This window comes from Camellia sinensis, chromosome 11, assembly GCF_055761805.1.
Source record: "Camellia sinensis isolate YWXY chromosome 11, ASM5576180v1, whole genome shotgun sequence".
NCBI lineage: Eukaryota > Viridiplantae > Streptophyta > Magnoliopsida > Ericales > Theaceae > Camellia > Camellia sinensis.
In genome coordinates, this window is record NC_138971.1 from 142,297,283 (window position 1) to 142,311,470 (window position 14,188).

Below are 14,188 nucleotides of genomic sequence, written 5' to 3' on the forward strand. Positions count from 1 at the left end.
GAAGGAAATAAAAAATAGCAATATGCATATGAACAGTTCATCTTGTAACCGAGGTAATTCATTGAGAAGAAACTTATAAAGATGCAATAAATATATTAAATAAAATTTCAATTTCAAAATAAATTTTCTGTTAAAATACTAAATAGCAGTTCGTGAAACACAAGATCAAATGTATTAATTGACAGTCCCTCAAATTAAAAGTACTATATAAGAGTCTCTCCTACTTCCCATACTAGCCAAGAGGGAAGAACAAAAAAAAACAAAACCAGAAATAGAGAATTGAAAATGGCATCCTTTTTTGGTAGCTGTTTCATGCTAGTTTCTCTTGTATTCATGTTCATGTTGATTGGTCCCTCCTTTGCTAAACAACAAACTAAGCTCAAGCAAATATGTTCTAAGACTATTGATCAGCATGAGTGCATAAAGCTTATGAAATCTGATTGGCGTACATCAGTTGCTGATATTCGTGGCCTAACTGAGATTGCAATTGACTTAGCATCCTCTAAGGCTAGGGACATTCTTGGGGTTCTTAATTCTCCTTATGATAACAGATATGATGCATGGAAGGACAGATACAACTCATTCACAGACCGATATGGCTCGTGTTACAAAAATTATCAGGATGCCATTAGAAACCTTGAACAAACCAAGAAACTCTTCTATGATGGTGACTATAACCGCATAGCGGTTCAAGTGAATGATGCTAAGAAAGAAGTTCGTGATTGCAAAAATCAATTTGAAAATTCAGCAAATTACTCATCTGACCGCAGAAGATGGAATAAGGAATTTGAAATTCTTTGCGATGTAATCAAGGTTTCTTCTAAATCATTGTATGACGATTCATATTCTTCATTTACTCGGCTTCCATGAATCCAAGACTCGGCAATCCTAAAAGGAATCGAGTATGAACTTGGAGCTTGAAATCATGGCTGTAGGTGAAATGTTTTGCACCTTTAGCAGTGGAGGTTTTTTTTTTTTTCTTTTTTCAATTGACTTTGAAATGGATTTGAGAAGATTGAATCATATGGTACTACTAGTAGTATTGAACTCAATTAATTAGGGTGTTGGCTATCATGATAAACTAATGAATCAAAGTTTTTATAAATATTAATTATTAGATTACATTTTTTAATTAAAAGTTTAATTTAAAGACATTGCAAATATATAATTTGGTATACAAAATCACTCATGTAGTAGAAATTAAATTATATAGTGAACGTGTTAAAAAATAACCTACTTACTGTTAGAGTGAGTTTCTTAAAATATAAAAAATTGATATTGTATCATGCTAAAATACAATTTTGCTATGATTGAAATAGCACAATATATTAGAGATGGTCTAACTTACCAATTTTCACACCGTATTTGGATTAAAAATTAAACTGGAAATTTGATGAGCAAAAGAAACAGAAAGAGAAAAAAAAAAAAAAAGCTTAAAAATGTGAACAGTTCGGATCATCAAAATGGATGAATGGATGAAAGGGTTAACGATATTTGATTAATTTGATTGTTTGCAAGTATGTTTTACTCAATGTACTTTAAAATGTGAACGGTTCAGATTATCAAAATGGACTCCAAAATAAGCCGATTTGACTGTACAACAGTGGCTGCTATGCTGTCACGACCCCAAACCGCCCCTAGTAGTTTGGTGCCGTGATGGCCAGTAATCCGTAATTACCGAAGGCCAACCTTTCAAAACTTAACACAATCAGAGTACGAATATAGGGGGCTCACAAATGCGGAAGCGATAAATCAATTACAAGCGGTCCATAAGAGCTGTGCGTAGATTAAAGCAGTGCCAAACATTTCCAATTAACTTCACAATTTAAATACAACAAGGTACAAAAATACATGTTACATCTTGATCAAAAGGCTTCTCGAGCCGACATATACAAAATACAGCTAATACAAGTCAAGAAGCATGATTTTCAAGAATTCGCCGACATGCAAAACAGGGCATTGCCGACGTAAATACAAAGTAAGGCCGACGAATACACGAATCCAAACAAGTATCCCAACGAACTAGGCGTCGCCGCCGTCCTGCTCATCACCTACATATATATAGAGGGGTGAGTACAAAACTCAGTGAATGGTACTAAAAATAAAGGTTTTACATGAATAAAGCCGAGGTCCTTCAAAACGAAACACACCAAAACTTTAGCAAGGCAAGTGATGAACCGTATTCATCGTTAAATATCGTAACATCGGCGAGACAAGGGATGAACCGTATTCATCATCAAATATCGTAACATCGGCGAGACAAGGGATGAACCGTATTCATCATCAAATATCGTAACATCGGCGAGACAAGGGATGAACCGTATTCATCATCAAATATCGTAACATCGGCGAGACAAGGGATGAACCGTATTCATCATCAAATATCGTAACATCGGCGAGACAAGGGATGAACCGTATTCATCATCAAATATCGTAACATCGGCGAGACAAGGGATGAACCGTATTCATCATCAAATATCGTAACATCGGCGAGACAAGGGATGAACCGTATTCATCATCAAATAACAAAAGCTGTACGATCCGTAATCGCTTGGTCAAAAGTATTGCGAAAGTTTAGAGTCCTCCAATACAAGGGACTTGTGCACTTGGTACCGCGAAAGTTTAGAGTCCTCCAGTACAAGTGACTTGTGTTACTTAGGCCCGTAGCCCGATTTAACAAGGACCGTATCCTTTCCAAAGATGGCATCAAAACAAGGAGTATACTTGACTCATCAAACAAGAGCTATTTATTCATGCTATCAAATATTTTCGTCAAACAAGCAAGCAAGATTTATCAAAACGAGTATAACATAGCTTTATCAATAATACCACTCACCTAGTTCTTCAGGTGTAGACTCGAAGCAAATATCAAGGACCTACAATCACATGGCAAGTCACATTCTCAAAGCAAGCTCCAAATACATGCAAATGATCTCGGCATTCTTGCCAGATCCAAGTCAAAGACAAAGCAAAACAAGCTGGGAGTTTAATCACTGCTCCCGCTCATAAAAACACACCGGGTACTGACCAGGATTAAGCCGAGGTCCCGTTAAACAAAGTCAGGAAAAACCCGGGTTTCCTTTGAAGAATATGAAGAACATGATCATTGAAAGATGGATGCAAGCTCACAACTTGTTACAAAAATCTGAGTTTCATGCCAAGAGTTCAAAATAGGGACCTGGGTACCCGTTCAAGAAAGTCATGCAAGAACAACCACAAAAACATGGTTTTCGTTCCAAACTCTTCGATCAAAATGGGACTTTGTTCAAGAACACATGAAAAACCATTTTCTCTTTCTAAAACCAACTTCAAAACGATGCATGACATGCAAAACAAATCCGATCATGCAATGCAACTAGATGATCAGCAAGAACAACCAAAGGAGATCAAGATTCTAACCTCAAAACTCGGATCTAACGGTTCAAGCCACAAAGATCAAGCTTGGAAGACTACTCTCACTCAAGAACTCTTCTTCCTCCTCTCTAGAGCTTCTCTCTCTAAAACAAAGATTTGAGACAAGAAATGATTTGTTTCAAGGTCTGTCGGCTGCCTTAACAAACAGCTCGGACACGTGGCATTACCGGGTTGGTTCAGCTCCAAAAAGGTGATTGATGGACAAGACAAGCCTCTGACAAAGCTTATGCAGCAAGCTCGGGTAAGACACATCGGCAACAAGATGACATCGGCTCAAAACAAGGATCCAACAACGGGATGGAAAAACATCGGTTAGGGAGGACGACGCTTGACTAAGCTGTGCCACACCTTGGCCGGGGTGCGCCACATCTCGGCCTAGGCCATACCTGCCTGCGGACAAGGTTCAAGTGCAAAACATCTCGGCAATGAATGCCCGAGGTGAAGATGGGGTTGAACAAGATCTCAAGATGGTTCTAAGTACAAAGGGTCAAAGGCGGACTAAGCTCAGGATGATCTCGGCTACACACACACACTAAGCAAGGAACAAAATCATGCAAGCAACTTAAGCAAATCAAGCCAAGATAAAACCTTTAAATTAACATAAGCGGCAAGACCATGCAAGAATGTACGCAAATATGGCAAGAGCAGGGTGAGGGTTGTCACATCCTACCCCCCTTAAAGAAGTTTGGTCCCCAAACTTAGATTACCTTGTTCCCAGAACAACTCCGGATAACGGACTCTCATGTCCTCTTCCTTTTCCCACGTGGCTTCTGTGCCATAATGCTCCTTCCATTCGACCTTTACCATCGGTATCGATCTGTTCCTCAATTGCTTCACTTGTCGGTCGATAATTCTCATTGGCCTTTCTTCGTAGCCCAGATTCTCATTAACTGCGATTTCAGAATGATCAATTACATGCAGTGGATCTCGGATGTACTTTCTCAACATCGAAACATGAAACACATTGTGGACTTGGCTCAAATCTGGCGGCAAAGCAAGTCTGTAGGCAACGGAATTAATTCTCTCAAGAATTTCAAATGGCCCAATATAGCGGGGTGCTAACTTACCTTTCTTTCCAAATCTGGAAACTCCTTTCATTGGTGAGACTTTCAGGAATACATGATTCCCAACTTCGAACTCTACCTCATTCCTTCTCTGATCGGCGTAGCTCTTTTGTCGGCTCTGGGCAGTTTTAATCCTCTGTTGGATAAGTTTAATCTTTTCTGTTGTCACTTGAATCAATTCGGGACCAAGCAAAGTTCTGTCCCCGACTTCGGTCCAACATATCGGCGACCTACATTTTCTTCCATACAAGGCTTCATACGGCGCCATGCCAATGCTAGCTTGGTAACTGTTATTGTAAGCGAATTCCACTAAAGGCAAATGTGTTCCCCAACTTTCTTGGAAATCCAATACACAAAGTCTCAGCATATCTTCGAGTGTCTGAATTGTCCTCTCTGTCTGCCCATCTGTCTGGGGATGAAAGGCTGTACTAAACCTCAGCTCGGCTCCGAAAGCTCTCTGAAGACTCTGCCAAAATCTAGAAACAAATTTAGGATCTCGGTCTGAAACAATTGATATCGGCACTCCATGAAGTCTGATAATCTCGTTCACATATAGCAAGGCAAGTTGATTGGCGTTGAAGGTAGCCTTAACGGGTAGAAAGTGTGCTGACTTAGTTAACCTATCCACAACAACCCAAATTGAATCCATACTCTTTGGTGTTCTCGGCAACCCAATCACAAAATCCATGGAGATGTGCTCCCATTTCCACTCAGGAATCGGCAAAGGTTGAAGAAGTCCTGCTGGTCTTTGATGTTCTGCCTTCACTTGCTGACAATGTAAACACTGGGACACAAATTCGGCTATTTCTCTCTTCATATTTGGCCACCAGAAGGTCTGTTTCATATCTTGATACATCTTGGTGTTCCCTGGGTGGACAGCAAACTTGGAACCATGAGCTTCCTGCAAAATCTTTTTCTTCAGCTCTGGAATGTCGGCCACACATAACCTTTCTTCAAACTTGAGTACTTGGTTTTCGATGGTATACCCTGGTCTCGGCTTCGTGTCAATCTCCTCGGAAATTTTCTTGAGGAAGTTATCCTCCATCTGTCTTGTCTTTACTTCATTAACGATAGTCGGTTCTGCTGACATCACGGTTAAACACGCCAAATTTCCATCTGACTTCCTGCTCAAAGCGTCGGCTACACTGTTGGCTTTACCGGGGTGATATTGAATTTGCATATCGTAGTCTTTTAACAACTCAAGCCACCTTCTCTGCCTCAAATTCAGTTCCTTCTGAGTGAATAGATATTTTAAGCTCTTATGATCTGTGAAAACCTGACAAGTAGCTCCATACAAATAGTGACGCCAAATCTTTAAAGCAAATACCACGGCCGCCAATTCTAAGTCATGGGTAGGATAGTTTTTCTCATGAGGCTTCAACTGACGAGATGCATAAGCTATAACTTTACCCTTCTGCATTAATACACAACCCAAACCCTTATGCGATGCATCACTATAGACATGAAACTCTTCGTTACCTGTTGGGAGTACGAGCACTGGCGCTGTAACTAACCTCGTCTTCAGTTCCTGGAAGGCTGACTCCCGATCTTTAGTCCATTCATACAGTGTTCCCTTCTGAGTCAGTTGCGTCAATGGAATTGCAATCCTGGAGAAATCTTTCACAAACTTTCTGTAATAACCTGCCAAACCCAGAAAACTACGAATCTCGGACACATTAGTCGGTCTCGGCCAATTCACTACGGCTTCGATTTTGCTAGGATCAACTGAGATACCCTCTTCACTAATCACATGACCTAAGAATGAGATAGTAGGAAGCCAAAACTCACACTTGTTAAACTTAGCATACAATCTCCGTTCTCTCAAAATCTGCAAGGCAAGTCTCAAGTGATTTTCGTGTTCAGTCTTACTCTTGGAATAGATCAAGATATCGTCAATGAAGACAACTACAAACTCATCTAAATACGGCTTGAAGACTCTGTTCATCAAATCCATAAATGCAGCAGGGGCATTAGTCACTCCAAAAGGCATTACTAAAAACTCGTAGTGGCCATATCTTGTTCGAAAGGCAGTCTTCTCGACATCTTCGGCTTTAACCTTAAGCTGATGGTAACCAGACCTAAGGTCGATCTTAGAAAAGACTCGCGCTCCTTGTAATTGGTCAAGCAGATCATCAATTCTAGGTAACGGGTACTTGTTCTTAATGGTGACCTTATTAAGTTCTCTATAGTCGATACACAAACGGAGCGTGCCATCCTTCTTTTTAACAAATAGAACAGGTGCTCCCCATGGTGAAGTGCTCGGCCTAATAAATCCCTTATCTAACAACTCTTGCAATTGCAGTTTCAATTCTCTAAGTTCAGCGGGGGCCATTCTATAAGGTGGTTTGGAGATCGGCTGCGTTCCCGATATAATATCGACCGTAAACTCTATTTCTCTATCGGTCAAGTGGCCAGGCAATTCATCCGGAAAGATGTCGGGGAAATCGCTAACAATCGGGATGTCGGCTAAGTTAACATTTCCATTCTGATCACTCAGTATACTACACAAGTAACCTCGACACCCTTTCTGAATCAACTTACAGGCCTTAATGGACGAAATCAAGTATGGTGGGGGCACTACCCCTTTACCCTGGAAAGTAACCTCGGTTAGGTTTGAGGGTCTCAAGGTGACACCTTTCGAAACACAATTAATAGATGCATTGTTTGCAACTAACCAGTCCATTCCCAGTATAATATCAAAATGAGCTAGGTCTAGAGGCATCAGATCTACTAGCAATTCAACATTCTCAATCACAACAACACATGCTCTGTAAATGGATGCAACAAACATAGATCTCCCAGATGGAGTAGATACAGACAACACATAATCAAGGGGCTCTAGTTCTCTATTAATTTTCTCAGCAAACTTAGTAGATATAAACGAATGAGTAGAACCCGAATCAATTAACACATAAGCATCTTGGGAGCAAATTAGTAAAATACCTGACACCACTGCCTCAGCATTCTGAGTGTCTCCTGGTACTAATGCAAACACTCTGCCCTGTCTCATCTGTACTCTCCCAGCATTTCCTTTCTGAACGGAACCCGAGGTATTTTCTCCTTTCTTGTTGTTATCAGTCTTTGTTTTGGGGCAATCCCTCACATAATGGCCCATCTCGCCACATTCATAACAGGCTCCAGACGTTCGTCGGCAGATCCCGAAATGCTGTTTCCCACAATCCGAACACGTCGGTTTAACACTCCCTTCCTGCCTTAGGTTACCAGTACTGTCCATGTTCGTTCTCTTCTTGGTGTTCAGCTGTCCTCGGCGATTGTCGTAGTTCTGTCTCTTTCGCTGGTTTTCTCCCGAGCTCTGGTATCGGTTCAAATTAGCTTCGGCGTGAATGGCTTTGTCCAATACTTCGGCGTAAGTCGGCATATCGAGTAAACTCACCCTGTCTTGAATCGGTCCACGAAGCCCACACTCGAACTTCCTGGCCTTCATATATTCGTCGTTGGTCATGTGAGGTACAAACCTTACCAGTTCAGTAAAAGCGCGGTCATATTCCGCCACTGTTCTGTTGCCTTGCGTCAGAGTATGAAATTCGGTAGCCTTGCGGTTTCGAACACTTAGGGGAAAATGTTTCTTGTAAAACAATTCTAAGAATCGGATCCAGGTCAAATCTGGATTGCTCCCTCTAACCATCATCCACCACCTGCGGGCGTCATCATCTAATGTGAATGCTGCCAACGTCACTTTCTGAGTGTCGGTGCTAGGGAAGATCTCGAACAACTTTTCTATCTCCAAAACCCATGCCTCAGCCTTCATCGGCTCTATACCCCCAGAGAATCTCGGTGGTCTCATCTTCTTGAACTCCCTGATCAAAGCTATCGTCCCATCCCCATACAAGGCTGGTTGCGGGGGAATCTGCGGCACGGGAGGAGGTGGAGGTGGAGCTACATTTCGGCCGTTGGTCTGCTCGGCCTGAGTCGACGTAGCACTAGCGAACTGCTGTCTGGTTTGCCTCAACTCGCGGGCCAAACCTTCAACTAATCTTTCCAATCTGTCCATTCTATCTTCGGGCTGATCTCGGCCAAGTGGTGGTCTACCTCTCCTCATGATGCTATGAGTGTGCAAAGTATGATTTTAAAACAATTAAGCAAATAACCACATAGGCAAATAGCAAATAAGCATATCAGAACAATGCACACCTTGTTTGAATAGCAACCACCATGATGCAACCCTAACATCTCTCTAAGGGAAATCCTATGCTCTTCAGGACTCAAAGTGTGTGAACAGCGTATACCGAGGAACTTGTGCTCTGATACCACTCTGTCACGACCCCAAACCGCCCCTAGTAGTTTGGTGCCGTGATGGCCAGTAATCCGTAATTACCGAAGGCCAACCTTTCAAAACTTAACACAATCAGAGTACGAATATAGGGGGCTCACAAATGCGGAAGCGATAAATCAATTACAAGCGGTCCATAAGAGCTGTGCGTAGATTAAAGCAGTGCCAAACATTTCCAATTAACTTCACAATTTAAATACAACAAGGTACAAAAATACATGTTACATCTTGATCAAAAGGCTTCTCGAGCCGACATATACAAAATACAGCTAATACAAGTCAAGAAGCATGATTTTCAAGAATTCGCCGACATGCAAAACAGGGCATTGCCGACGTAAATACAAAGTAAGGCCGACGAATACACGAATCCAAACAAGTATCCCAACGAACTAGGCGTCGCCGCCGTCCTGCTCATCACCTACATATATATAGAGGGGTCAGTACAAAACTCAGTGAATGGTACTAAAAATAAAGGTTTTACATGAATAAAGCCGAGGTCCTTCAAAACGAAACACACCAAAACTTTAGCAAGGCAAGTGATGAACCGTATTCATCGTTAAATATCGTAACATCGGCGAGACAAGGGATGAACCGTATTCATCATCAAATATCGTAACATCGGCGAGACAAGGGATGAACCGTATTCATCATCAAATATCGTAACATCGGCGAGACAAGGGATGAACCGTATTCATCATCAAATATCGTAACATCGGCGAGACAAGGGATGAACCGTATTCATCATCAAATATCGTAACATCGGCGAGACAAGGGATGAACCGTATTCATCATCAAATATCGTAACATCGGCGAGACAAGGGATGAACCGTATTCATCATCAAATATCGTAACATCGGCGAGACAAGGGATGAACCGTATTCATCATCAAATAACAAAAGCTGTACGATCCGTAATCGCTTGGTCAAAAGTATTGCGAAAGTTTAGAGTCCTCCAATACAAGGGACTTGTGCACTTGGTACCGCGAAAGTTTAGAGTCCTCCAGTACAAGTGACTTGTGTTACTTAGGCCCGTAGCCCGATTTAACAAGGACCGTATCCTTTCCAAAGATGGCATCAAAACAAGGAGTATACTTGACTCATCAAACAAGAGCTATTTATTCATGCTATCAAATATTTTCGTCAAACAAGCAAGCAAGATTTATCAAAACGAGTATAACATAGCTTTATCAATAATACCACTCACCTAGTTCTTCAGGTGTAGACTCGAAGCAAATATCAAGGACCTACAATCACATGGCAAGTCACATTCTCAAAGCAAGCTCCAAATACATGCAAATGATCTCGGCATTCTTGCCAGATCCAAGTCAAAGACAAAGCAAAACAAGCTGGGAGTTTAATCACTGCTCCCGCTCATAAAAACACACCGGGTACTGACCAGGATTAAGCCGAGGTCCCGTTAAACAAAGTCAGGAAAAACCCGGGTTTCCTTTGAAGAATATGAAGAACATGATCATTGAAAGATGGATGCAAGCTCACAACTTGTTACAAAAATCTGAGTTTCATGCCAAGAGTTCAAAATAGGGACCTGGGTACCCGTTCAAGAAAGTCATGCAAGAACAACCACAAAAACATGGTTTTCGTTCCAAACTCTTCGATCAAAATGGGACTTTGTTCAAGAACACATGAAAAACCATTTTCTCTTTCTAAAACCAACTTCAAAACGATGCATGACATGCAAAACAAATCCGATCATGCAATGCAACTAGATGATCAGCAAGAACAACCAAAGGAGATCAAGATTCTAACCTCAAAACTCGGATCTAACGGTTCAAGCCACAAAGATCAAGCTTGGAAGACTACTCTCACTCAAGAACTCTTCTTCCTCCTCTCTAGAGCTTCTCTCTCTAAAACAAAGATTTGAGACAAGAAATGATTTGTTTCAAGGTCTGTCGGCTGCCTTAACAAACAGCTCGGACACGTGGCATTACCGGGTTAGTTCAGCTCCAAAAAGGTGATTGATGGACAAGACAAGCCTCTGACAAAGCTTATGCAGCAAGCTCGGGTAAGACACATCGGCAACAAGATGACATCGGCTCAAAACAAGGATCCAACAACGGGATGGAAAAACATCGGTTAGGGAGGACGACGCTTGACTAAGCTGTGCCACACCTTGGCCGGGGTGCGCCACATCTCGGCCTAGGCCATACCTGCCTGCGGACAAGGTTCAAGTGCAAAACATCTCGGCAATGAATGCCCGAGGTGAAGATGGGGTTGAACAAGATCTCAAGATGGTTCTAAGTACAAAGGGTCAAAGGCGGACTAAGCTCAGGATGATCTCGGCTACACACACACACTAAGCAAGGAACAAAATCATGCAAGCAACTTAAGCAAATCAAGCCAAGATAAAACCTTTAAATTAACATAAGCGGCAAGACCATGCAAGAATGTACGCAAATATGGCAAGAGCAGGGTGAGGGTTGTCACATATGCAAGGCGCACAGCAACCACCCCAAGTCCCTAGATTTACAGCTTATCCCAATCCAACTCCTTCACAGCTATGCTACCTATGGAGGTCGATAAATTTTATTTTTATTTATCGCAATCCAAAATGTTTCACTTTAGACCTAAACGTTCAAGCATCATGTCCAAACATCAGACTTTATAAGAAATGTGTCATCTACCAAATTAATCTTTGGTCTCAAAAACATGTGTTGTTTTTCTATTTTTTTTATGTGGTTTGAAAATTTATATTTACTTAGATGGTGACTCCCAATTACTTAATTATAGTGGGTTGTGGCAAGGAGTTCAAATTTACGGATTTTGTTTTATGGTGCTTAAACATAAAAATGACTGATTTAGGGGTGTAGGGGCGGTCACATTTTTTTAATTTTAAAAAAATCTCATATTATATTGATAATTAGTAAGATAATTTTCATGGTTTTTTATTTTTTTCAAAAATTTTAAGAGACACATTTTGCTTCTTTAAGAAGAATTAACAAAGGTTATTTGTTCTCTCACCCAAAAAATAAATAAATAAAGAAGGAAATAAAAAATAGCAATATGCATATGAACATTTCATCCTGTAACCGAGGTAATTCATTGAGAATAAACTTATAAAGATGCAATAAATATATTAAATAAAATTTCAATTTCAAAATAAATTTTCTGTTAAAATACTAAATAGCAGTTCGTGAAACACAAGATCAAATGTATTAATTGAGAGTCCCTCAAATTAAAAGTACTATATAAGAGCCTCTCCTACTTCCCATACTAGCCAAGAGGGAAGAACAAAAAAAACAAATCCAGAAATAGAGAATTGCAAATGGCATCGTTTTTTGGTAGTTGTTCCATGCTAGTTTCTCTTGTATTCATGTTCATGTTGATTGGTCCCTCGTTTGCTAAACAACATACTAAGCTCAAGCAAATATGCTCTAAGACTATTGATCAGCATGAGTGCATGAAGCTTACGAAATCTGATTGGCGTGCTTCAGATGCTGATATTCGTGGCCTAACTGAGATTGCAATTGACTTAGCATCCTCTAAGGCTAGGGACATTCTTGGGGTTCTTAATTCTCGTCATGATAACAGATATGATGCATGGAAAGACAGATACTGTTGAAAATGGTTATAAATTCGGGGTAAAATTAGAATTTTATCCTAAGTTCGGTATATTTTTTAGGTGGGCCCCGTGCATCGATTTTCACGAATCAAAGTGGTAACGCGTTCTATGCTGCGTTGTAATTCACGTGGTATATTTGGTTGCTCAAAACCATTACCGAGTGAATGGGAAATTGAAGCCAAAGTGTGTTCCATGGAAATGGAGTTTTGGTGGAAATTCCTTAAGGTTGTAAAATGGCTTGTCCCACATTGATTTGGTGGGAGGTTTTGAATGGGTTTATAAGGCTTGGGTTTGGTACTTGGGGTGTGCCCCAAGGGATACCCAAATGTTTTAGAGGGAGTGGTTATGGGCAAAATAGGCTAAACCCATTAGACCCAAAAATCACCCCGCGCGCCATTGGTCGGCTGGGCTGGGCCTATGCTTGAGCGCAGGTGCGTGGTGTGGTTGGGCTTGTTCGGCCCAATACTAATCTTTTTGGGCCAAAAACATTTGAATTTAATTTTATTTTGTATAAAATAAAATTCAGAATTCAAATTAAATCGGAAATAAACTGGTTTGGCTTTGCTGTACATCCAAACAGGGCCCTTCCCGTTTTGTTATTTGTTTGAAATATAACCCAACAGATTCAAATCTGTTTGAATTCAAAACCAACAGGTTTCATACATGTTCAATTCAAAACCAAGAGCCACCTTTGCATCTATAAATAGAACCACCCTCATTTGATTTTTGACATTCATTGATCATTCAGAAATTTCGTATTTCACTTCTGCAAATTCTATTCTTCATTTTGCTGCATTTTATTTTTGTGTGAAAGAGTGTAAACACTTAGTGTGTTCGTAAGGCAAACAATTTGTAGTGCTGCTATTGTTTGTAGTAGATCATTTCATCCTGGGAGATAGACGTCCAAATTCTGAAAGCACCGTGGAGAGGACGAATCTGTCTTAAGGACACAGTGTCAAACACTAGACTTGATCAGGTTATAATTCGAAGAAATTAAATCAAGTAAGTTATTTAATTTATTTTCAGTGTTATTATTATTTATTTAAATCAGATTTTAATTTTGTTTTTGTAACAAAATAAAATTTGTTTTTATTTATTTATTTTTATTTTGAGTTTGATTTTTGTAATCAAACAAATTCTCTCATTTCCTTTATTTCTTTATATTCTGGTTGTTGTTTAGTACACAACAGAATTTAATTTATTTAAATACAGTGAAGATTGTCCAACAGATACAACTCATTCACAGACCGATATGGCTCGTGTTACAAAAATTATCAGGATGCCATTAGAGACCTTGAGCAAACCAAGCAACTCTTCTATGATGGTGACTGTAAGTGCACAGCGGTTAAAGTAAATGATGTTAAGGAAGAAGTTCGTGATTGCAAAAATCAATTTGAAAATTCAGTAAATTACTCATCTGACCGCAGAAGATGGAATAAGGAATTTGAAATTGTTTGCAATGTAATCAAGGTTTCTTCTAAATCATTGTATGATGATTCATATTCTTCATTTACCCGGCTTCCATGAATCCAAGACTTGGCAATCCTAAAAGGAATCGAGTATGAACTTGGAGCTTGAAACCAAGTTGGGTCTTGAATGACGAAAATTTTTTGTCTCCAAAGAGCTAATTTCGTCACTATAGATATTTGTGAGGAAATATTTTCGTCACTAGTTTTGTCATTGAATGTTTGTCACTAAAAATCACCGTGAGGAAAAATAATTTCGTAACCAATAAAATTACTTTGATGACAAAATTTTTTGTCACCAATAAAACAACATTTTATCACCAAAAACTGTCATTTTCGTCACCAAATAGTTATTCAGTACTGTATATATAACT

The 14,188-nt window shown here is 40.0% G+C and overlaps 2 protein-coding genes across 2 annotated transcripts; both read left to right on the forward strand.

The window, feature by feature from the left end:
• Nucleotides 1–285: 285 nt before the first annotated feature.
• On the forward strand, nt 286–870 carry LOC145802700 (pectinesterase inhibitor-like). The gene has a single exon (XM_082895465.1). It carries the CDS (start codon nt 286–288, stop codon nt 868–870), a length of 585 nt encoding a protein of 194 aa, XP_082751591.1.
• An 11,181-nt stretch (nt 871–12,051) lies between these two features.
• LOC145802701 (pectinesterase inhibitor-like) lies at nt 12,052–13,875 on the forward strand. The gene is made up of 2 exons (XM_082895466.1): nt 12,052–12,291; nt 13,627–13,875. Exons 1-2 carry the CDS (start codon nt 12,052–12,054, stop codon nt 13,873–13,875), a joined length of 489 nt encoding a protein of 162 aa, XP_082751592.1.
• The last annotated feature ends 313 nt before the right edge of the window (nt 13,876–14,188 follow it).